General features: G+C 34.8%; 2 protein-coding genes across 7 annotated transcripts; one reads left to right on the forward strand and one right to left on the reverse strand.

Annotated features, from left to right (window-relative positions):
• The first annotated feature begins 574 nt into the window (after positions 1–574).
• On the forward strand, positions 575–23,757 carry LOC143242982 (branched-chain-amino-acid aminotransferase, cytosolic-like). The gene is made up of 4 exons (XM_076486594.1): positions 575–1,107; positions 20,585–20,644; positions 22,965–23,171; positions 23,534–23,757. Exons 1-4 carry the CDS (start codon positions 1,060–1,062, stop codon positions 23,723–23,725), a joined length of 507 nt encoding a protein of 168 aa, XP_076342709.1. The 5' UTR covers positions 575–1,059; the 3' UTR covers positions 23,726–23,757.
• Positions 9,521–16,364, reverse strand: LOC143242871 (uncharacterized). Of its 6 annotated transcripts, none has more exons than XR_013023349.1 (5): positions 15,242–16,140; positions 12,163–12,435; positions 11,679–11,790; positions 11,387–11,525; positions 9,529–11,229 (listed from the first exon to the last, which is right to left on the reverse strand). XR_013023349.1 is itself a non-coding variant. In XM_076486471.1 (4 exons), the coding sequence occupies exons 2-4, from the start codon at positions 11,715–11,717 to the stop codon at positions 11,126–11,128; spliced, it is 282 nt and encodes a 93-aa protein (XP_076342586.1). In that variant the 5' UTR covers positions 11,718–11,790; positions 15,350–16,364; the 3' UTR covers positions 9,521–11,125. The 6 variants fall into 6 exon arrangements, 3 of the variants coding, with proteins under 3 accessions (XP_076342586.1, XP_076342585.1, XP_076342584.1); XR_013023350.1 differs by having other exon boundaries at positions 12,163–12,438; positions 15,350–16,139; XR_013023348.1 differs by having other exon boundaries at positions 9,530–11,229; positions 12,163–12,438; positions 15,242–16,138.

A 23,757-nucleotide genomic window follows, 5' to 3' on the forward strand; every position in this document is an offset into this window, starting at 1 on the left:
TAAAGACTATAACTGGTAAACAATCGAAATGCGCACCGAACACCATTATACAAATATACAAGGCTTACATCCGTCCACTAATAGAGTACGGATGTCAAGTAACATACAATATGTCAAACAACACACTCCAAAAAATCCAAGTGTAACAAAACAAAATATTAAAATCCGCATTCAGTTTACCATCTTTTACGCCAACAAATTATCTACACCAAATTAGTAATTTACCAACTATAAGAGATAGAATAACAGAACTTTCTCTCAAATATTATCTAAAAGCAGAAAATAGAAACAAACTAACGGCATCACTACACAAATTATCAAGTGCACCAACAAAATACATATCACCTTACAACATATTTCAAGAATCACAATCCACTCAACAAAGAATCTAAATAAATAAAATCTATGTTATTAACATAAATTCCTTTTTTTTTCAGGTACAGGGCACACGACAGGCAAAACTTTCGGCGCCTGTCGTGTGAAAGTGGGTTTTCTCGGGGCACTCCCGTTTCCCCCCACATCAAAATCTTCAGGCATTGGATTTCTAGATCCCAGCCTAGGCAACCTTTTTGCCAGACTCAGAATCGGGCCGTTTGATTTGATCTGAATTTGAATGAACTACATTCATGTTCACATCTGCCCAACTTTTTCCTTTCGGGACAGGTCCCGGCCTTTCTTTCCACTGCTGCCTTTGCCTCCACCCAAATGAACATTTAGTGAGACATTCTCCACCCAAAAAGTCAAGAATAATAACGATAATTAATTTATTAAAATAATAATAAAAAAAACCACCACTTTATCTTAATAACAATCCACGAAAGGGGACGAAGAGGAACTACAAAGTTCCTGAACACCCCAGTTGGAGAGAGAACTCTTCTGATTTCTCTCTCTCTAAACTGAACCCCTGCCACGTTAGTTTTAGTTTAGTTTGGTGCGCAGTAGTATGCGAGTAGCGATTGAGCAATTACGTAGATAACGCTGCAGCGGTTGTGCGCGTGTATTGTAGTATTTTTCTCTATTTTAGAAGCAGAGTTGACAGAGAGAAAAAAAGAGGTAGTTATGGCGTTCTTTCGACAAATTATTTCAAGAAGATTCTACGGAATCAAGGTCAGTTTATTTGGATAGAAAACCTCTTACATTGAAGTCGGTTAAGTTGTAGTATTTTCGAATTTCTCTATGCCTTTATTCGAGTTATGATGAAAATAGTAACACTAACACTGTTGGGGTTGTAAATATAGTAACTTCTTGCTGGCATGGTTTTGCATACCTTGGTATGTATTATACACGGTCTTAAGGAATCGTTAGTTGATGAATTTTGTGTTGATGCTTACCTAAGTCTAACGTAAACTGTATTGGTGAGGAACAAGTTAATCAGTCCAAATCATGGCGGACCGCGTAAGAGATGCAAGATATGTCCGTTTTAGTCAGTAAATTTATCTGTCTCGAATAAGATTGGAGGTCATCATCTGTTTGTTTTTTTGTTTGTTTTTTATTAGTAGATATGTTAAATTAACCTTTCATAGCAGAGGCATAGCAAAAAGAGGGTTCAGTCCCCCGAAATATTTTGGCTATGTCTCATTTCGTAACTTGTATAATCTCGTTTCATGTATTTAATAAAAACAATTCATATTAACACTTGCATTTTGTTTTAATGACTAAATTTAGATCCAAATCTGCTTCTTAGCGTATCGCCCCCTACCTTTCTGCTTTCATTGAGTGGGAAACCAGGTTCTTCTAAAGATAGTGGATTATATTTCTTAACAAAACCCGCCTCGAACAAGTGGTAACTGAGAAACGCACTTTCCTGCAGCGTTGGAACGAATGGAGTTAAACGAAGTCTAATTTCCTGATGTTGATACTTTCGCTGAGTCTTGCGGAAAACACTTTCAATTTTAAATTTCATTTTAAATATAGATTTCTTGATCCGTTATTTATAACTTTATAACAACTGTTTTTTTTTCATGTTAGCTTCATAAATAAAAGCAAAATAAAATAAGACGAAAAATTTAGTTAAAACCTAAATTTCGAATATTTAGCTACAAAAAATATGATGGAGGTAAACAATTTAAATGGAAGTTTTAAATTCCAGTTAGATGCAGTATTAATGTACTTTAATAGTAATAGTTATTTTTTTAAAAAAAGGAGTTTGTTTCTAAATGGTTCATCGGTATACGATGCTTCGGTGGTTTTAAACTGCTAATTTCAGCTGTACTGCATGTATAAATAGCGGTTTGGATGCATTTAATTATACCGAAAGTGAATATAGCTAAACATAACTGACAAATTCGGGGATTGGTCTAAAACCCTCGTGGGCAAATAGCTGAATGAAAAAGCTATCTACAGCGCCATAACCAGAATTGCAGACAAGGTAGAGGCCCCAGTGAATCTAGGGTGGCGTTTTTAAAATTTGCCTGCAGCTTGTTAAATTATCCATGTTTTAAAGATATCTCATTGTTGCAGAAAAATACCAGAACTTTCTCTCTCGCGCGCACACACACACGTGTGTGTGTGTGTGAATACATTATCCATGTTTAACTTCGGTATCTTTCTTGAAAGTTCTGGTATTTTTCTGTAACGATAAAGTATCTTTAAAACCGAGTATACTTTAGTAGGAGAGAGAGGGAGATGTATGTCAGTGGTAAGTTAGTTTACGACTCTAGAAAATGGATCTCTGTCCCTGGTGAAGAAACTACATCGTGTAGTTTGCACTTAAACGCTTACGGAAATACACAATTGTTGTAAAATTATGGTATTACTTATCAAAGTAGTTACTTTAACAAATCATGGTTTCCAAGCCTTACCAGATGGATTAATTCTGATGAACTAGAATTTGTGATTTTCTACATTTGCAGAAGCAAATAATTTCATGCATAATTTCATGTGAAATTCTTTCTTAATTAAGAAAACGTTTGCGATAAAATTTTTACCTTAGCTAAAACTATATATAAATACTGCATTTTAGAACAATACAAAAATAGTAAAGGCACACATTTAAATTTACGACTCTACATGTCTTGAGCTTATATTCATTACGACCTATACTAAATAAAGATTAGCTAACGTTAATTTGCGCAACTGTTGTTTCAGTTTAGTTGGGGCTTAACGTTATCGTACTCTATACTGTTAATAAATAATGTCAGGTATTAAAACTAAGCTTTCAACATATCCTGCAGGCCAGATAGGACCCCCTGCAGTACTCCTCCCCCCTCACACGTAAGAATTAACCAGACCAATTTTTTCTAAAGCATAGAAGTGATCGAAACGTGCGTCTTGTTTAACTTTAAGGCATCTGTATATTTCGGAACTCGAAAATCACGTGAACGCTCGTGGATGCTGATTGAGATTCAATTACTGTTATATAATCATCCACTGGACCTGAACCATATTTAAACACGTGTAATGTACCGCGTGAAATCTTAATCCTCTACATTATATTTATTATATTGAATAATTTGGCCCAGTAAGAAACAAAAATTTTCCACCAAATGACCACAATTGCACCTACTGCTAGGTGCAAATAGAATGCTTATTTTTAATTTTCCTGTAGTAATTTTGCAATGAAAATAACTGGTTTGTAGAATCTTTTTTACTATATTCTATGTATCTTTTGACAAAAAAAAATTCATTCCACTGGGAGTGGAATTAGGCCACTTTGAATGACCGGAATTCGTACCCTTCAAAATACTATTTAACTACTCTCTAAACATAGGTCCACAACAATCAAATCATCCATTATAGGCCTCATATTTTATTGAACCTTCTTGTACATCAAATGAAAGGTGGACATTTAGGTCTCCTAATAGACGTCAGATATAAAATTTATTTTCTAACCTTCTTTCGACACTTCATATCAATTATAAAATTTTAATAACAAATGCTTGTTTGTAATCCTATACCATGTATACTTTTGGTTCCATAAGATGTCTATTTTGTCTTGTTGGACACCATTCATATTGGTGCAGGTGATTGCATGGATTATCTAAAATTTGTCTGTTTATAATACTTATTGTCATAATGTTCATAAAACTTCTTGTATAAACAGTACTACAACTCAACATCAAGAAAGCTCTGCGTTCGATTACGTTAACAGTTTCACAAAATATGTACAACGGTTCTCTCTGTTTATAGCCCAAATGCCTTTCCTCAAAATCCCGTCTACACATTCCTTAATCATAGATCAGTTTTAAAATTTGCCACTTGCACTGTAACGAAAAGCTAAGGGATGATCATTTAGTGGAAATATTGTTTGTTTTTTAGGCTAAATTATTCAAAATAACTAATGATAGAGGGAATAGTTACCTTTTCATTTGCTATACATATTCAAATACGATTATTAATCGTTAGCTTTTTGAAATTAAATGTGGCGCGTACATTTTCAAAAAAAAAAAAAATCGTAATCGATTCCAGTTTACTGACTTATTTTAATTCTTTCAGCAGGTACATCAGAATCGGTGGTATCTAAAATCTTTAAAATTTTAGATCCGAAAAAGGTTAATACTATAATATTCGAGAGTTAAAGAACAGAATGTGAACTAAATAGTGGAGATGTTCAGAATGGATGTGAAATTAATTATTCATATCGCATTTTAAGTGTAGACGTTTTGGTAAAATCTTTGTAACGAAAGCTTGTCTTCTGCAAAACTTCATAAGGCATTTGCTTCAGCTGTGCTCACAGCTGTAAGTTCTCTGCTTTAGTTTTAGAAAATTACGATTTTACTGTCATGCATTTATCTTAATATATGCAAACAGCAACAGACTCGGGTGGCGTTGAATGAGTATTATGCAAGTCCCGCCTCTTCTCTAAATGTTTTGAGATTTTCAAGCATAAGAATAAGCAACTTTTTGGAAACACGAGCGTATCTTCGAATATTGTTGAATATTCTAAACTCTTAAAGTATATAAACTAACGTATCGAGAGACAATACTATTGTTGGCACCTACAGTCAGTGTACTCCAAGCATCGTCGGAATCCACAACCCGATTAACGCTTAGTAATCGGGAAAACTACAGAATTTGACGAGGAAAGTTTACAGAATTCGAACATTAACAAACCGTTTAACTTCAGTGACTTGACTTCGGACGTTAATTTCTACGGGGACATTAGATATTGTTGGTGAAGTCTTACGTGTGCTTTAAGCTAGCTAGCAGTCAAGAGAAGTGTACAGATAGGTGTATGAGAAAAATTCATTTTCCATGAACCTCTGTAAAAATTCGGTTCTAAACCAGATATGACTTAGTATTGTGTGCGGGACTTTCGAAATACACACTTAACGATATGTCACATGCACCAAACGGAGACAAACTCAGATATTAAAATGTATATCGGTAAATATGTCACATAGCAACATCTTGTATCGGTTTCGAAAGACAGCACCCAGTGCATTATAAATTATAACACAACAGTTTTTACAAGTACCGTTATTTTTACAAAACTGACATTAATTTAATCTTCCGATAGTAAAATCGCTGCAACGATTTACTTGTGTACACGAGATTCAAGTACACTATAGTATTGCTCTAAAAAAATGACGAGGCAAATTCCACCATAGTATGCTGTAACCTCGCATGTCATAACTGAATTGTTTTGAAATCAATCTTGACGAACAGTTAAATTGCATTCGAGGCAATCAGACATTGGGAAATTCCTTATGACCCAATCAAAATTAAGACCATTTATCAAATGAATTCTGGGTGTTCATAGAATAATTATTTAAAATCATTTTAGATAAACGCTTAAAATGTGCTAGAAATTAATTTCTGTCAATGGCTTTTACATCATGTTCCTTAAGAACGTAACTGAATACTGTTAGTCTAATATACTGAAAATATAAAATTAAATGTACTGAGAACGAAACTGAATTTAGTTTCCCTTAAGAGGATTGTTTTTATTAATGTTAGTAATAGAAGAAAACTTAATTCAGAGACATTTCGAGTGTAAAATTGAATCGGTGTTTTCACTTTCGTGATAATTAATTTATGCATTTTACTCTAGGCTAAGTAATTCATACACTTAACCTTAAGGTATCACGCCGTTACTGAAATCGTAGTGGGCAGTCAGTAATCAAACTATTGTATCGGACATGGGGGAGTAGCACTGCTGGTTGATCAACATGTGCCCACCCGGTCATTGTCGTTGAATACGCCCTCAGAGGCTGTAGCCATCCGTATCTCCGTGGGTCGTGCCATCACTGTTTTCTCTCTGTACTTTACCCCTACAAAAAATTGTCACCTTGATGCCCTCACTGAGCAACTGCTACCCCCTTATTAATTTTGGGGGATCTTAATGGGCATAAACTCCTTTGGGGTGGTTCTAGTATTGATGGGAGGGGTCGTGCTATAGAGCATTTACTCTTGAATTACAACCTGTCTCTCTTCAGTGGTGGCTCTTACACTTATTTTCATGCACCCAGTCAGTCATTTACTGCTATAGATCTTTCTACCTGCTCCCCTTCGCTTCTCACTTCCTTTTCTTGGGAGGTTCACATCAATTCACGGATTAGTGATCGTTTACCTATCATATTAAGAGACTGGCCGTGGTCAGTGTCACCTGACCCGTGTGCTTCAGTGGAAGTTGGACCAGGCCAACTGGCCCTCTCTCATTGCTCTCGAACTTGGTCCTACCATCTTATGTAAATCATCGATAGTTTGTGTAACAGCAGTAACTAACTATATTGTCCAAGCAGCTGCTCAGTGCATCTCCAAAACTTCGACATCTTTCTCACGGCACCCCTGCCCTTGATGGAATTCTGCTTGTTCTATAACACAAAGCTCAGACACGTACTTTGAATAAATTTCGTAGTTATCCCTCACTTACAAACCCTATTGCATTTCAGCAAGTCCGTGCACAGGCTCAGCGAATTAAACGTCAAAGCCAGAAGAATTCCTGGATTAAATACACCTCCAGCATTTCTTCAACCACCAGTTCAAAAATCATGTGGGACAAGATCCGGAAGGTGAGTGGACGGTATATTTCTGCCTCCTCTCTATCTTAATATTCAACAACCATGGAGTTGCTGATGCTCAGAGCATTTCAAATACTTTTTGTGAATGTTTCTCTCATATCTAGCCCTTGAAACACATCCCCTTCCTTCTTAGCTCTTAAAACACGAGTTGAATATTTGCCTCTTTCCTTTCTCCACTGATCATCCCTATGACTACAATCGCCTTCTTACACTGGAACTCAACTTGTGCTTCATCGGTCTGGCAATACATCAGATGGACCTGATGATGTACATTGTGGGATGCTATGCCACCTTTCTCCTGCCTCTGTTACTATTATCCTGGCTGTATTCAACCAGATTTGGCAGGAGAATGTCTTTCCTGATGCTTGGCGCCATGCTATTGTACTCCATACTCTTAATCCTAGGAAGGATCCAAAGATTCATTCGAATTACCATCCCATTGCTCTGACGAGTTGTCTCAGTAAGACCTTAGAGGTTATTAATGCTCATCTTGTTTGGTTCCTTGAATCAAACAACGTTCTCTCACCCACTCAGTACGGGTTCCGAAGACAACATTTTAAGATAGACCACTTAATTTGCCTTGAAACAGCAGTTGGAAACCTTTTTGAAGCGACAACATCTTGTTTGTTTGTTTGTTTGTTTTATATTTAGAGAGAGCTTATGATACAACATGGAAATATGGCATCTTGCGAGACCTTCACTCATACGGATTGTGTGGCAGTTTGTAATGAACCACTGATTCCAGGTCTGTGTGGGCTCAACACTTTCCCGTTTTTTCCCATAGGAATTTGGAGTCCCTCAGGGCTGTGTTCTAAGTTTCACGCTTTTCATTATAAAAAAATTAATGCCATTAGTGAACAGCTACCCCTAGAGTTGTAAGTGGTCTTTTCATTGATGACTTTCACATCTCATGTCAGTCCTCAAACATGAGGTTTATTGACTGGCAGCTACAAACTGCAAGGCCCAGCATGGCCAAGCGTGCGACTCGTAATCTGAGGGTCGCGGATTCGCATCCCTATCGCGCCAAACATGCTTGCCCTTTCAGCCGTGGGGGCGTTATAATGTGACGGTTAATCCCACTATTCGTTGGTAAAAGAGTAGCCCAAGAGTTGGCGGTGGGTGGTGATGACTACCCGCCATTCCTCTAGTCTTACACTGCTAAATTAGGGACAGCTAGCACAGATAACCCTCGAGTAGCTTTGTGCAAAATTAAAAAAAACAAACTGCAATCAATCCTATACTTAAGTGGACCACAGCAAATGGTTTTCAACTTTCTCTCCCTGAAACTGTTTCATCTAGATCCAGAACTTCGTATTGATGATGCTGTACTTCCTGAGGCAAAGTTCTTAGGTCTTATTTGACTGTAAATTAAACTTTATTTCACATATCAAACAATTTCATGTCAAATGTATAAGAGCACTGAACATCCTCCTTGCCCTCTCTTCCACCTCTTGCGGAACAACTCGATACTCCATGCTTAAAATTTATCGTGCCATTATCTAATCCAAACTTGACTATAGATCTATGGTTCATGGTTCTGCCAGAACCTCAGCAATGAAAATGCTGGATCCTATCCACCATCAGGGGCTTTGGCTTTGCACTGGGGCCTTTCGTACTTCTCCAGTCCAAAGTTTGTATGTGGAGTCCCATCAACCCCCTCTGTCTATTCACCATTTGCAACTCCCATTTTTATATATGCTTCAAAACTTCGCTCTTTACCACAGCATCCACTTGGTTTTGTGTTTTCCATCCTCATTGGGCCACACTTTTCTATAATAGAAAATCAGGTGACTGTTGGTCCTACCATGGTTTGTTACAGTTCGTGTGTAGCACACAGAATCCCGCCTACGGTTTTTGTGTTCACTGCCGAATTGTATGTCATTTCTTTTGCCCTGACTCATATTGAAAATATGCAAATTGTACGATCTATACTGATTCACTCAACTGTCTGTTGGCTCTGATATCATTCCATGTTAGTTACCATCCTATTCTTATCAATATCCAAAACAAACTGACCCATCTTTATTATCTCTGTCCAGTTTTTTGGATACCAGGTCATGTTGGTATTCTTGGGAATGAGCTAGCTAACAGAGCAGCAAAGTCCATCTGCTCTGGCTCTCTCACCACCGTCCCTGTTCCATACATGGATTATGGTCCAGTTATCAAAACCCGACTGTATGCCAGTTGGTATCGACCTGGAGTGAGCAACGAAATAATAATCTCTCTCAAGTTAAGCCTCCTTTAGCTCTTTGGCCATTTTGTTTCTGTAAAGATCGAAGGGAGGAGCATTAGTCAGTTTTTAACTCGCCACTACCTTTTATCTGGTACTGATGCTGCAATGTGTGGTCTGTGTGACACTCGGGTCACAATTGTATATATTTTATCATGTCGTTACAACCAAGAACGACTACGCAATTTTAAACATATTTTTAAGGTAGTTTTGCCCTTGTCATTAGCTAATGTCATAGGTGATACTGGCTGCTTCACCCATGTTTTAACATTTGTAAGAGTCATTGGTCTTTTTAACTTAATTTAAGGTTTTATTGGACTATATACTGTTTTAGCATGATTTCTTTTACACGCTTTAATCTTATTTTGACCTTAACCCAGGACTGGAAAGCCAACTTCAGGTAACAGAGAGCAAGTTTAAACTTAATGCTTCAGTCTTCCTGGTAGGTCTTAATTTTACATATTTTATGTATTCTAACCTTCATTTCCTATACCATTATAGTGTACTACATTTTGTTTGGCACAGATAGCCTTGTAACTTTGTGCCAATAAACATGAAATACCTACCTACCAACCTCGATAGATCTTAAGTTAATCAGTGATGACGAGAAACCCACTTGTTGAGAAATTTATATGCAAAAACGGCTCGTTTGGGCTGAGAAAACACTTCTATGTAAAAGTGTTTTCTCAGCCCAAACGAGCCGTTTTTGCATATAAAGATCTTAAGTTAAAAGCAACTTACTGAATTCCATAAAATTAAATCATCTTAGAATTCATCCTCTTCCGTTTAAAGTAATTATTGAAAATTCTTAATGAAGGTTGTAAACTACAACGAGAATTTCTATATGTTAAGATAGAGCATTTATATTATGGCTTAAATTAAATTAATATTTTAATTTAAGTAATGATTAAAAATGATGCAGTCAATGGATAACTATTACTAAAGAAAGAATAAATGTACTTCTTTAGGATTCTGCGGTAATTTAGGTGCCCTAATACTAGAATAAAAATACGTAAATTTTAAAGGTTTAACTTAATCTTCCTAAAGTAAGAGCATTAATTAACATATTTAAATTTAATTTTAGAAATGATAATCTGAACCAGATTTTACACACAATTAAATACCATTAGCAAGTTAATGATTTATCAAGCCTTAAAAAACTGCAGATTAAGACTTCACATTTGGTAACTTAAGTGTTAAACGACTTGCGCATTTGCAAAACTATTCACCTTATATTATATAAAACCTTGTAAAAAATGAATCTATAGTTGGTTATAAATGCTCAGTTCCAATTGGGCCATATCATACAAGTAAGTTAACTAAATCTAGGTAGTTATTATTTAGAGTGTGAAAATAGTTTTGCAGAAACGTGTTACTGGTAACTTTAGAAATTAAATAAACTGTCACACTCAAAGGACCTATATATGGAATTACCACATTCTAATAAGCAAAATATTCTAAATCTATTAAACAACATTGATAAACATATTTAGAAACTTTACTATTACATCTACACTACCTGTTTGGTGTCTTCATGAATCTCCGATTAGATTTAGATTAAAAGTGAATTTTACAGAAAAAACTTTGCAGTCAAAAGAACTACTCATACTGATTAATTTTGCAGGTTCACATTTTTCATAAAAAATATGTGCTAATAAATGAAACATAGAATTTGGTGCAGAAAGAGCCCTTTCCGAGCGGCAATCCGAACGTTTTAGTTTTTACGTTTGCCGCTAGGAAATGCTGTGACGTAATAGTTGCCAAACATACCGCCAGCGCGTTGAATGTAAATAAACATGGCTAGTGCATAAAGAGAACAGTGGCGGAGTATTTTTGACTTTGTGTTCTGAACAGTGTCGAGTAGCGCTATATCAGTTCGAACCTACTCTGAACGAATCTAGAACAGTTACTTTTAACACAGATCTGACAAGTTCTAGTCAGGATCAGCACCTTCATTATCACTCATATGAACATTATCAGTATCATCAGCATCTGTTACTTGTGATACAGAGGACTTCTTAGCAGCAGGTGATGATTCTGCAAAATCAGTGAAAGAATTACATGTAAACAATGTACTGTTTACCAGCAATAGTTTATAATAAATAATCAAATTAATATTAACAAGACTAATCTGACTATTGAATATTGTTAAATCATGAATGAAAATTTCATATTCATATTCAAACTAACTTACCAGTACCACAAGCAAAATCTATTGTTGGAAGATTTTCTGTCTGGGTAGCTACAGTCTTCAAGCCAGATGGGAATACCTGTACACCTCTGGAAACCGAATACAAGTCAGTATGTGCCCCTCTTGGAATACTTGGGATAGACTAAAACAATAGGTTTTTATTTAGGTATTGAAATAATAACATTCTTTCACGGTTAGATTCAAATTAATGTAAATAAAATTATACATCAATTGTTGCAACTTATGAATGTTTAATCTAATAATCATGATATACTTAAAGTCTGAACAGACTCACTCTGAAATGAGTCAGCTCTAGAGTCTTGACAGTCATCATCAGGAGTGGGCTGAATCACAACTTCCTCTACAGAAGTAGGTACCATGTCATCAGCAGCACTTTCCTCTAAAAGCTGAAGATATAAGATCATATACATAACATGTACTTGATTGCTTCAACATGTTTAAGACAATTTTATTTCAATTTATCTTAATGTTAAATTTAAAAATGGAATTCTTCAAACTTTTCCATATTTAAAAATTATACAAAAACACCTACAGAATGATCTACCAGCTTCTAAACTTGGAATATACTCTATTTGGGATAGATTTGTCCACTGTCTAGACTAGGAAATCAAGGTTTCACTGACTTTCAGGTGCCACAAATGCAAACCACGCTCATAAATGTGAAATGTGTATGTCCAGTTACATTCTTCAAAAACTTGTATAATATAATAATTTATAAAGTACTAGTTATTGTTTATCGCTTTATACTGCACACATACCTTTAAGTTTGTTTTCTTGATGGCAAGAGATGGCTTCAGAGGGGTGGAACCTGTATGCAGCAGGCTAAGATCAGTCCTCAGCTCTAAACGAGGAAAGATGGTTTTTTTTTCAGTCTCAACCTGCCTGGCTTGACATCCACGGAATTCAAAACAGTGGGATCTGACACAAACCATGAGCGTTCAGTGATTTTGACAAAGCTTTGCATGGTGTGAAGGTGTCCAGTTCTTCCTATTGACCATCCGCACCCACTGTCGCCACCTTGCCGGTTCCTTCTCCTTGCACGGAAACGAAAAGAAGCTTTTACCCAATGCCGAACCGTTTTTACAACCATAAGCAACGCAGTAAACCATGTTAACATAAAACAAAGTAGCAATATCAAGACAAAAAATAATCTTGCAAAGTATGTTATCCGAAAAAGCACCGATAGATTTACATAAAACACCAGCACTAAAAGGAACAAAATGGTCGGCGCGCAACGAAGCGTGTTTGGCAACTATTACATCATAGTTGTAAAACGTCACGGAAACAGCCGAACGACGGAGAGGAACCTGAGTTCGAGGACCCGCATCTTTTGTTTCATTTTTTACTCAAAAACTAAAGTGTTTAAAATGTGATAACCACACAGGAACTATACCTAACCAAGTACAATTTCTAAGGCAATTATTAAATGTGTTGAAAATTCACCTTTAAGTCCTAGTTCAGTGAAAATAATTAAACAGGCCACTTTCATAAACTGTATTTGAAATTTAAAATGTAAATGTTAAATACTTTTAGATAATAAAACATAATGAACCCAGTTTAGAATATCTATATTGAGCAAGTAAAATGTTTTAAATATTTGAATTTTATCACTGTATCAGCGTGCAATGTTACGTATGTTTTATTTCGGACGAGCCTACGATTTATTACGTTATGTACGTTACGTATTACTAAGTCAACTGTAAATTTGAATTTATTGGTTTCAAAATACTTCAATAATTAATGAAAGGCACATTTAAATAATCTATAAATTAAAATAATTATCAATATTACTCAAACTAAGTTCAAGTAAAATTATAATAAAAAAATGTAATAATAACAAAGGAATTGGTGCTTGCAAAATCTCTGAATTGTAAATAAGGCTTTTAACAAAATGTTTTACTTGCCTCAAACTTGATAACCTTGATAGAAAGAAGCATTCGGCTATTTCGCATAACAATGCAAGATTCGTTTTCTACCATTTTTTCTATCCTGGTAAGCTTGCAGAAAATTCACTTTTTAAAAGTTCGTTTCAGAAAAGCTGGAATAGAAGAATCGTCGTAAAAACAAATCGCATTATTACGTAATTTGTCTTACATTGTGGTGATAACTATTCCGTACCACACGATTCAACAAACAATCGTTTTTATCTTAACGTGTTCGTGAGTATTTTAAGGCAAATACTTAAGTTGTTACGGAGAGTAGATAGATCTCGTGTAGCTTTGCGCGAAGTTCAAAAACAAACCTTATTACGGTTGCAAATACCTACGAGCATTAGCATTTCTGGTTATTGACTAGAAGCACTTCAACTTTTATCCTTAATCCTCGCCCATATTCCTTAGCAATAAATCTTGGTAAAAAGTCGGCTTATACATCTCCTTAGGTACAACGCAGATCAACTCATTTGTAACTTTACGCTTACACACAACTATGTTTTTTAGTCTTTAAAGTGAATGCTGAACTCAAGTTTTCTTACTATAATCCCAAATGCATTGTATAAGCAGTTAACGTGTTAAACGAAACTCTACATACCATTTTTGTTTCTGGTTTGATTTTGCTAACAAATGTGTACTCTAATTATTTAGAGTACTATCTAAATATTTTCAGTGCTAATATAGTTAATGGTTAAAAAGAATTAAACCTTTCAAAATCGTTATTGCGTCTTTACGCTTGTCTGTGTTTAACAAGTATACAAACCAAAAACGCATCTCGGAACGGCTGGTAAGTATTAATACTTACTTATTGATAAGGAGAGAACAACTTTTCGACCTTCCTAGGTAATTTTCAGGTTAAGAGATGCGTTTTTATTTCAAGTGGGTTTCATTTTAAAACTGCCTCTTGTTCTTGCAATATTATGTTTTTATTTCGGATGAGCCTACGATTTACTACGTTATGTACGTTACGTATTACTAACTCAACTGTAAATTTGAATTTAATTAACTGTTAATATTTATCAATTTTATGGTATTTGCGAATGAGATTGATATACACAGTTTTCTTTAACACATTTTTAATATACAAACAAAAATAATACTTTTATTCTAATTATTGGCAAATTTGACTTCATATACAACAGTTCTACAAACTAACAATACAGAAACTTGTATCCGCTCTAGAACTCTTATCGTCCAACCAGGTCCACGACGAGCAAATTGTTTGTTACGCCTCACGTAGCTGAGTTTTACCGATGATAATATTTAATGTCCTTGTAGAAATTCTAACATCCGAAGTTATTCAGTGAACAGTTTGTAATACTCGAAATCTAACCCTAGTCCGGTTTTGTAACTTTACGATTATTAGGCGTTAATCACAATTATAGCTTCCTAGCATGTAGTATACTGACTTTAGCTGTGCAGTAATAATGCAGTTTTTCGGCGCGTCAATTTTTATATACCAATCACGTGAATTTCTTTTTAATTTTCAATAATCAGTGCGGTTTCGTAAACATGTTTTTGATTCTCACTTTCAAGAATTCTCTAGAGATTTCGGGAGCAGGTGGTATTACGCAATACAGTGAATATGTCACATGCAAAAATAAACTATAAAGTAACAAGCGTAGGTACTAAAATGCACAACAGTAAATCTGTTACAGTAATCTTAGTGGGCTGACTTTTTCTTCCAAGTATAAATTTTTTAGTTCGAACTAATAATCTACACTAATCTCATCTGAACATTTCAGTTTGAAGGTAGGCAGGCTGGTGGAAATACTGAGTAAAAATTAAATCGGGTATTTCTGTCGCACACAAATAGCCAATGCTTTAAAAAGCGAACTGAAGATTTTAAGTCGGTTTACTCTAATTCTACCTAAAAAGTTTAAGTGCTGCAATCACTGAAGGTTACCTCTTGGATAGTACCGCAAACAAAAATTCTCCCTGGGTTTTCAAGAGTCACTCCGTTATAAATATAATTGTAAGGACCACTTTATAACGGAACAGAACTTTTACGTACTTTTCACTATAAGAACACGACCTTCGTTAGGAATAGACCCGAAGATTCTATCTCTGTTGGCGTAACTTTGAATTCTACTAAACTAGAATTAACCCCGTTTTTCACACCTGTAATTGAATCACCTTGTTGGGCATGACGAAGCAGCGCAATCCAAACATTTTCCAGCGCAGTACTTCGAAGAAAAGTACATCTTTTGTCTGTTCACAATATTGCGATTACTACTTACTACCACAAACAGCCGTCCTTAAGGCGTCGTTTCTGCTACTGTATGTTTATATGGATAGATCTATACATTTTTTCGAATTGTACTGATACATACATATCTTAATATGACTGTATTTAGAGAAACAAGTACATTACTTGAAATTAAAATTTAATATTGGTAAACCGTTTTGGAATGTTATTTACTTACGTTCTGAAGTAGTTTGGTTTCTTCAGAGTATTTCACAATAGTCGTTTTTCCAAGATTTTAAACTGGGACTAGTGCCAAATTCGTAACCAGGAAAGATTACGAAGTTGAACAGCTTCTTTCATAATGATTGCTAGCTTAGACGAAAATGACTATCGCTTCTTTCCTTCTATGTTCCTTTTTAAATTTTATGTGATTGATGGAGGGTAATAGCTGTACATCAGCTTTATCTCTAAGTTTTACGTTGGTTGGGGTTCTGCTTCAGAAATTCTGAAATAAACTTGAAACATACCAACACGGGTTAGTTATTACCACCCGTTCTTCCTTTAGGGTGTTGTTGCTTGGTTTTAGTTCTTTCTAATGCTCTAGGCCAGGCATGGCCAAGCGTGTTAAGGCGTGCGACTCGTAATTTGAGGGTCGCGGGTTCGCGTCCCCGTCGCGCCAAACATGCCCGCCCTTTCAGCCGTGGGGGCGTTATAATGTGACGGTCAATGCCACTATTCGTTGGTAAAAGAGTAGCCCAAGAGTTGGCGGTGGGTGGTGATGACTAGCTGCCTTCCCTCTAGTCTTACACTGCTAAATTAGGGACGGCTAGCACAGATAGCCCTCGAGTAGCTTTGTGCGAAATTAAAAAAAAATATAATGCTCTGTAGACAATTGATTAGAACAACGCTTTTTCGACTAAACGCAGCACACTTAATACGAATAGTATTACTTAACATCTTTCAGTAACTAAATTAGTTAAGAAATAATTAGTAGCTAATTTTACTTTCACATTTTCATCCTGCATTCTACGCGATCAGTTAGTGTGAAACAGTAATTTATTTTTAAATAAGTAAAAATACCATAATCTAACCATGTGCACCTCTGCCTAATTTTAGATAAACCAACAAATGGAACTTCGCTTTATAGAAATTTTTACTTTCATGCATCAGTAGTTTTAAAACCTTATTACTAATATCTGATTGGTCATGTTTGACACTGTATACTGTAAACATTAGGAATATTCGTATTGATTTTAAGATGTTTTCTCATATGCAAAGATTTTCCTTAAATGATCATGTAGGTTTCGTAAAATCGCAGAGCGGAACGAAATTAAAGACGTAACTTGTTAGAAGGGGGGGCTTATCAAGTAAAGTGTGGAACTAAGTTAAAGATTTTGGGTTTGTTTTTGTAGCAGTTTCTCAAATCACTATAGTGATTGAGTTAGTTAGCCGCATAACTACTGTAGCTGATTCTGTGTATTGTACTGGTGAGTTTTTGAGAACTTAATACAGACAAACGATTTACTATATTACTAAACCAACATTTAAACGAACCACTTAACAGACTTCTTGGTCTTAAAATTTAAGACTTTGTACTTTATAAAATTTATTGTTTGTCGTTCCAATAGTGTTTTTTTTTCCAAAACATTTTGTAACATGCACCTAATATACAGTACTGTACAAGGCTAATGTTTAAATACTTAGCCAGCTTGGCTTGGTCCCCTTTAAACTAAAAATTTATAAAATAAGATTTTTTGTTTATCATTGACCTGTTGTTTTAATATACAAGTGAAATTAAAACTCGACTATGATGTTGCAACAAAGACTATCATTAAATAGAATCTTTTGTTCTTCTACTTCAAAAGAGGAGCTTTCTCAGTCATTAACTTTCATTCTCTGCTTGGTTCATTCTGTTGCTCTGGGACTTTCTTTCTTTCTTCTTTTATTGATTTATTTAAATTTTCTGTTGGGAGAAAATTTCAAAAATTACACAAATCTAATTTGTGACAATTTCATCTCAATTTTTGATTTTTCTAACGAAATGCTTCACGTAGTTTACTATGGCATTAGCAAGATCCAGTTTGGAGATTTTACAATAAATCGCCGAGTAGTATATTAATACCTTGAACTTTGCCTTACTTACATTATTGGCAACTTCTTCAGTCGATTGTTTTTTAAATTTCGCACAAAGCTACACGAGGGCTATCTGCGCTAGCCGTTCCTAATTTTGCAGTGTAAGACTCGAGGGAAGGCAACTAGTGATCATCGCCAACTCTTGGGATACTCTTTTACCAAGTGGGATTGACTATCACATAATTCCCCCACGGCTGAAAAAACGAGCATGTTTGTCGCGGGGATTCGAATCCGCGACCCTCGGATTACGAGTCAATTACCTTAACAACCTGGCCATGCCGGGCTCAGTTGTTACACATACCGTAGTGTTAGGTATTTATTTCGGACTTGTATCCGATTTATTACACCACGTATGTTTGGAATTATGATTTCAAATAGCTGGGAATTTTAAATTAGAAGTTAATTGAATTTCATAATGTAGCAAATTTGTATTCGCCAACAAGATCCATGCATACATTTTTTTTTCTTTTTTAACACATTTCAATATACAAAGTACAATTTATTACCTTGTTGCAGATAGTTAATACACGATTATATACAGAATTTTACAATCTCGCAAACAGCATAGTCTTCTACCTGGTCTATAACTGTTTTATCTACGACAGGTCCACAAAGCACAAACCATTCATGTTCGTAAACATACCCTTACTTCACTTGACGGGAATACTAGCTATACTTGTGTGGCCCATCGCGGTTTACAAGCTTATTTTCCAGAGAAAAATATCTAGAAATATTGTAGAAAGAAATACTAACGTCCGAAGTTAACTCCGAAGTTGAACGGATCGTAGAGTTAAATCTATAAACGTTCCAAGTGGAACGTCTGTTTTCCTACTAATAAGCATTTATCACAACTATAGCTTACAAGACTTAGTTTAGTGACCTGTACATGACCACTAATCCAATCTCACTCTCTCTCTGCGCGTCGGTTAATATACTTTTAGGTGAGATTCTTGATTTTTATTCCTGACTCTTCTACAAACTTGGAGAACGGGCAAAATTTCGATACGCGTCCAGCAATATACGTCACACGTATCAAACGGAAACGTATGCAAGCACTAAAATAAATGTGTAACTGTAAATCAGTTTCAGTAGCTTTAGTAAAATTGTGTATTTCTTTGCTTCTATATTTTGCATTTTCCGTTTGCTGCTTTTGAAGTTAACTAAATCCTATTCTCATTTAAGTTCAATACCACTGCATTTATTTAAAGAATCATTTGCCTCATGCTCTATCAGATTTCCATGCTAAACCTTGCCTGGACAGATTAATATCCGTAAGTCTAACAAAGTACTTATTTTCCCCATATAGACTGCTGTGCAGCAGTTTTGCGGCATCAAACCCGTATTTTGAACTACATTTAAAGTGGTGCCAAAGTGAAGCAAAGCTTTACAAGTTTATTTGGTATTTACCTTGACTTTCAATTTATACCTAGCATATTTCCACTCTTTTTGGAAACAATAACTACAAAACATGGTTCTACGGAACGACTTTGTGAAGCAAAATGGTGGTAGCAAACATAATACAGTATCCACTTTATTGTGGACTCTACGTATGGAAACTGACTATACCAGTTGCTATAAAAAAATATGCTGCCCTTTCCCCCATTTTTGTTACTGAAAATGTAGAAATTGATCTTTATTCTTAGGTCAGGTTTTGAACGACCAATAGTAACTGAGCTTCATCTTTAGATTTCTTTATTTGGCTGTCTTCATCTGCTGCTGCTAACCCCAGCTTATTACTGCTTTCATCTTAAAGTCAGTCATTTCCTTACTACCTTGCTCTCCTTTTAAAAAGTGAAAAATGTATCGGTTCTTTGTTTCTCCATTTTCAATTAAGATGCTTTAAATATGCTATGCTGCTGCCTTCAAAAAGTCTGCATGATTCCCGACACTAGGCTTATTAGGTCGTCAAAAATGCGATATTAATTTCCTAATTTCTTGACTAACCAATAGTTAATGGCTATCTACTACTTTTATATAGTATTTTAAGAAAAAATAAATTTATTACAGTTCAAAATTTTCAAAATCAACTAACAAATCACTTTATCAAACAAACTGTGGAAAAATCAATATAAATCTTCAGGAATAAACCACTTAGCCAATTTCACTTTTTGATGGTGGTGATAAAATTTCAATATCCGTTTTAGAATATTAACTTAAATTTACGATTACCATTCTAAGTAATGGAACTGAATTATAAACACACTTGCACCTTAAAACCCCCTTTTGTAAACAGTTAATTATGAAAGTTTAAATATTTAAACATTGGTAAGACGTCAATGCCTGCTATAAACTGTAACATAATGCTATTTTGGCAACAAGCATTTAACTATTTTTAGATCAGATTTTATTTTCAACTTGACATCGTGTGTAAATGTGGGTTAAATATAAATATCGCTGTTACTGAGATATATTGAAAAATAATAGATTAATGGAGGTTTTTTAATATTTAAACTTGTCAGCTATAAACTGACTTGGGCAGTGGAGGTAGAAGAACTCTAACATTCTACCAATCATTTATTGGATAACTTCAATATTGTTTAGAAATTTCTTTTCTTGTGGTTAAAGCATAATGTGGTACTTGGATTAGTTTTTAAACCAACTACCAGTTTATTTCACAATGATATATTTTTTTACTCTTGCTGTGTTAATGTCTTTTACTTGCACTGTTAATATACATACATACACACATGTACTATGCATATTTCAAATAACTTTTGTAAATGGGTACAGGCTATCAGAAATTAAAATTGTAGATTGTTATACAAGTTATTTGAATATCATACTTCATATTCCTATTAGATAAGAGTAAAAAGTAGTGTTTAAAATAATTCTACACTGTATATAGTATCTCTGTTTTTGCATATAAGAAGTATATATTAAGTGAAGTTGATAAGCAGTCAAAAATAATTTCTCCCTTCTTTTTTGCAGGATTTCAAAGTGTTAAAGCTCCACAGCAGATCTTTTTCTTCCCCATTAGACTCTTTCAAGGTTGGCAAATGTGCAGTGAAGTCACTTCATATTATTCATATTTTTTATTTCTTGTGAATTCTTCCAAGAGCAAAGATAGGTTATATGATCAGTTACTCTGTACTCTGTAAGTGAGCTTGCAAGAAGTACTGTACACAAATATGCAAGCACAATAAACGAGTTCACAGTATGTGTATTTACTTGAACTATTAGATAGTTTATATTACTGGACTTTTCAAGTGCATTTCTCTGCTACCTACTTGATTTAGATGTTTTTAAATTAATTTTACATTATTTAACTAGGCTATTGACAGTAACCATTTGTGCTTATACACATGCAATGTAAACTTAAAACAAGGCAGTAAACACATGCCTGTTTTTACTACACTTTTCCTCACCCACTTATAACTTGTTCTCAAATTGATCTTAACCTTAAGTCACTTTACATACTTGTATACAATTGTTCTATTAGTATCTGCTAAATAAGTGTAGGCATTTTATGCACCTGCTGTTTAACATTTTAACAGCACTGCTATTGTGTGCTATAATTTCAGAAATGAATACTAGCTCATTGCTGCTCAAAGAGCTTACTGTAAAATGTGATGTTAAGGTAGTTCCTTTTGAAAATTTTATGGGTGGAATTTGTGGTTTCAACATGATTGAGCATGAGCTACAATGGCAGGTTTAGGTGGACTGTTCCCAAACATGATAATTCATTTTAACAAACAAATGACTCTCTTCAGGATCCCAAGGTTTGTCATCAGTCTTCTCAACAGAACACATTTAGAAATGTTGCAACTTTAGATTTATTTTTAACTTCAGATATAGAAACCACTGAGAAGTAGGTGGAGAACATCTGGGTGTTAATAAAAATTTCCCTTTAGATTTGTTTTGCTGCTTATGAAGATAAGGAATATTTTGGTTACAAATTTTAAAGTGTGTTTTGAAGGGATGTGTCAAGAATTCTGTTTTGAATAAAGTAGCTGAGTTATTTGGAGACTATGATCATTGTAAAAATAATTAAATATTAACAATAAACTTCTTCCTTATGGGAAGAAATGAGTTGCTGCTAGTTAAAAACAGGTTGGCTAATGTGTAAGATTAAAAACATTTGAATTTAATTTATAAGTTAACTGGTGAGATAAGACTTGTATTATAGAATATGAAAAGTTGGTGAAAACAACAAATTAGGACATCAAGAAAGATTGAGGAGAGAATGGCCAAAAATTTCTAAACAAAATTTTCTTTTAAATGCATTAAAGGTAAACAATATTAGAATGAGAGTAGGACCCTTGAGGTCCTAAAGGAAGGCTATTATATAATTGAGATGGCTGAGTTATTAAATATTACTCTTGTTTTCTGCTACAGTTTCAAGCAGAATTCAACATCTTGTTGATAAATGGAGATGAAGATAACTTCATTAATTCTGAGCTGGTTAAGAAACATTGGAAGTCTTCAACAATAAGACTTCTGGTCCAAATTTTTTCCCCAGTGGGTCTTGAAGGATGTTAGTACTAAGCAGCTCGCATATTCAATCTATTTTTGAATAGTGTGGCAGACACCAGAGGATGGGACATTAGCTAATGTAACTCCTTTTCAAGGGAAGTGACAGTTCTTGATGACGAGAAATCCACTAGAAATAAATGTATCTCTGAACGGCTGGTACTGGTATTAACAGTTTCCTTGATAAGGAGAGAACAGTGTTTTGACCTTCCTAGATCATCTTCACAGTAAGAAAGAGTTGACAATTGTTCCAGTAATTACTTGTCTTACATCAGTTGTGGAGAAATTTTGGAAAGTCTTGAAACTTCTAAGTTATTTAACAACTTAGAATCTTATGTGATAGTTGACATGACTTTACTAGAGGAGGGGTTAAAGGTGTAGATTTGTATCTGGATTTTCTGGATTTACAAAGCATAACTGTAATCTGTGATGACAAGCAAACTCATATGTAGAGAAAATTATACTCTTAAAAACGACTGGTATGGGTAGAGAAACCACTAATGAAGGAGTGAACAACATTTTGACCTTCTTTGGTCATTGTCAGGTTCACAAAGTATGAGTCAAAGGCTGGCTTTAAGGTTTTTTGTCTAAGTCAGTTTAGAGGATGGAACAACAGGTAGATCAGTAGGTCCTATCTTGTCCCAACATGTATTATTGTATATATCAAGAAGCTAAGAAATTAATGGCCTAATACATGTACTTTGTCTCTCTCTCTCTCTTTTCTTTTAATTAGTAAATCCTTTTGTTGAAATTTAAGCTGAATAAACTTTGGTTCTAAAAGGTTTTCTTCCTTCTATACATTACACTAAATGATTAGTTTAATGAATGAATTTTGTAGTTTGCAGACCTTGAAATTATTAGGGCCAAACCTTCAGAAACAAGTACAAAGCCTGATGGTAATAATCTAATCTTTGGAAGGCATTTTAGTGACCACATGCTAGAGGTAGAATGGACAACTGCAGAAGGTTGGGGAGTTCCTCGAATCTGTCCCATTCATAACCTGTCTCTACATCCTGGTGCAAAGGTCTTGCACTATGCTCAAGTGGTATGTTTATGTAATAGAAGTCATTTGAAAATAAACATTTAGAGCAAATATTTAATTGTAAAATATTGCATGTGTTTGTGTATGGAGAATGGATGAAAAGGGCAGACATTAGTTGTAGGGAAAAAGATAGAAATTAGTAGAACCATAGTTTCTGTGTGCTACAAATTAATCACAGCACTGAAAAGAACTTTAAAAGATCACTTTAGTTTACAAAGCAGCTAATTATATGTAACTGTAGCATATTTCTTAATTTTTTTTGTTTCATATCACATTTGTAAAACTTTATCCATCTTGCTGTTATCTTGAACAATAATGGTTATGGGAGTTGCTGCTAGCTTTCTTTTTTTTTTAATTCTCTTCAGCTTTTTGAAGGTATGAAAGCTTTCAGGGGTGAGGACAACAAGATAAGATTATTCAGACCAGATCTCAACATGAAAAGAATGAGAACCTCAGCAGGGAGATGCTGTTTTCCAGTAAGTACCAATGCACTGAATTATTTATCCACTTGTACTATAGGGTCACATGCACATGAGAGAGAGAGAGAGAAAGGGTAAAAACTTTCTCAATTCCCTTAATTTTTGTAAGT

Source organism: Tachypleus tridentatus, unplaced genomic scaffold, assembly GCF_004210375.1.
Source record: "Tachypleus tridentatus isolate NWPU-2018 unplaced genomic scaffold, ASM421037v1 Hic_cluster_2, whole genome shotgun sequence".
Taxonomy (NCBI): domain Eukaryota; kingdom Metazoa; phylum Arthropoda; class Merostomata; order Xiphosura; family Limulidae; genus Tachypleus; species Tachypleus tridentatus.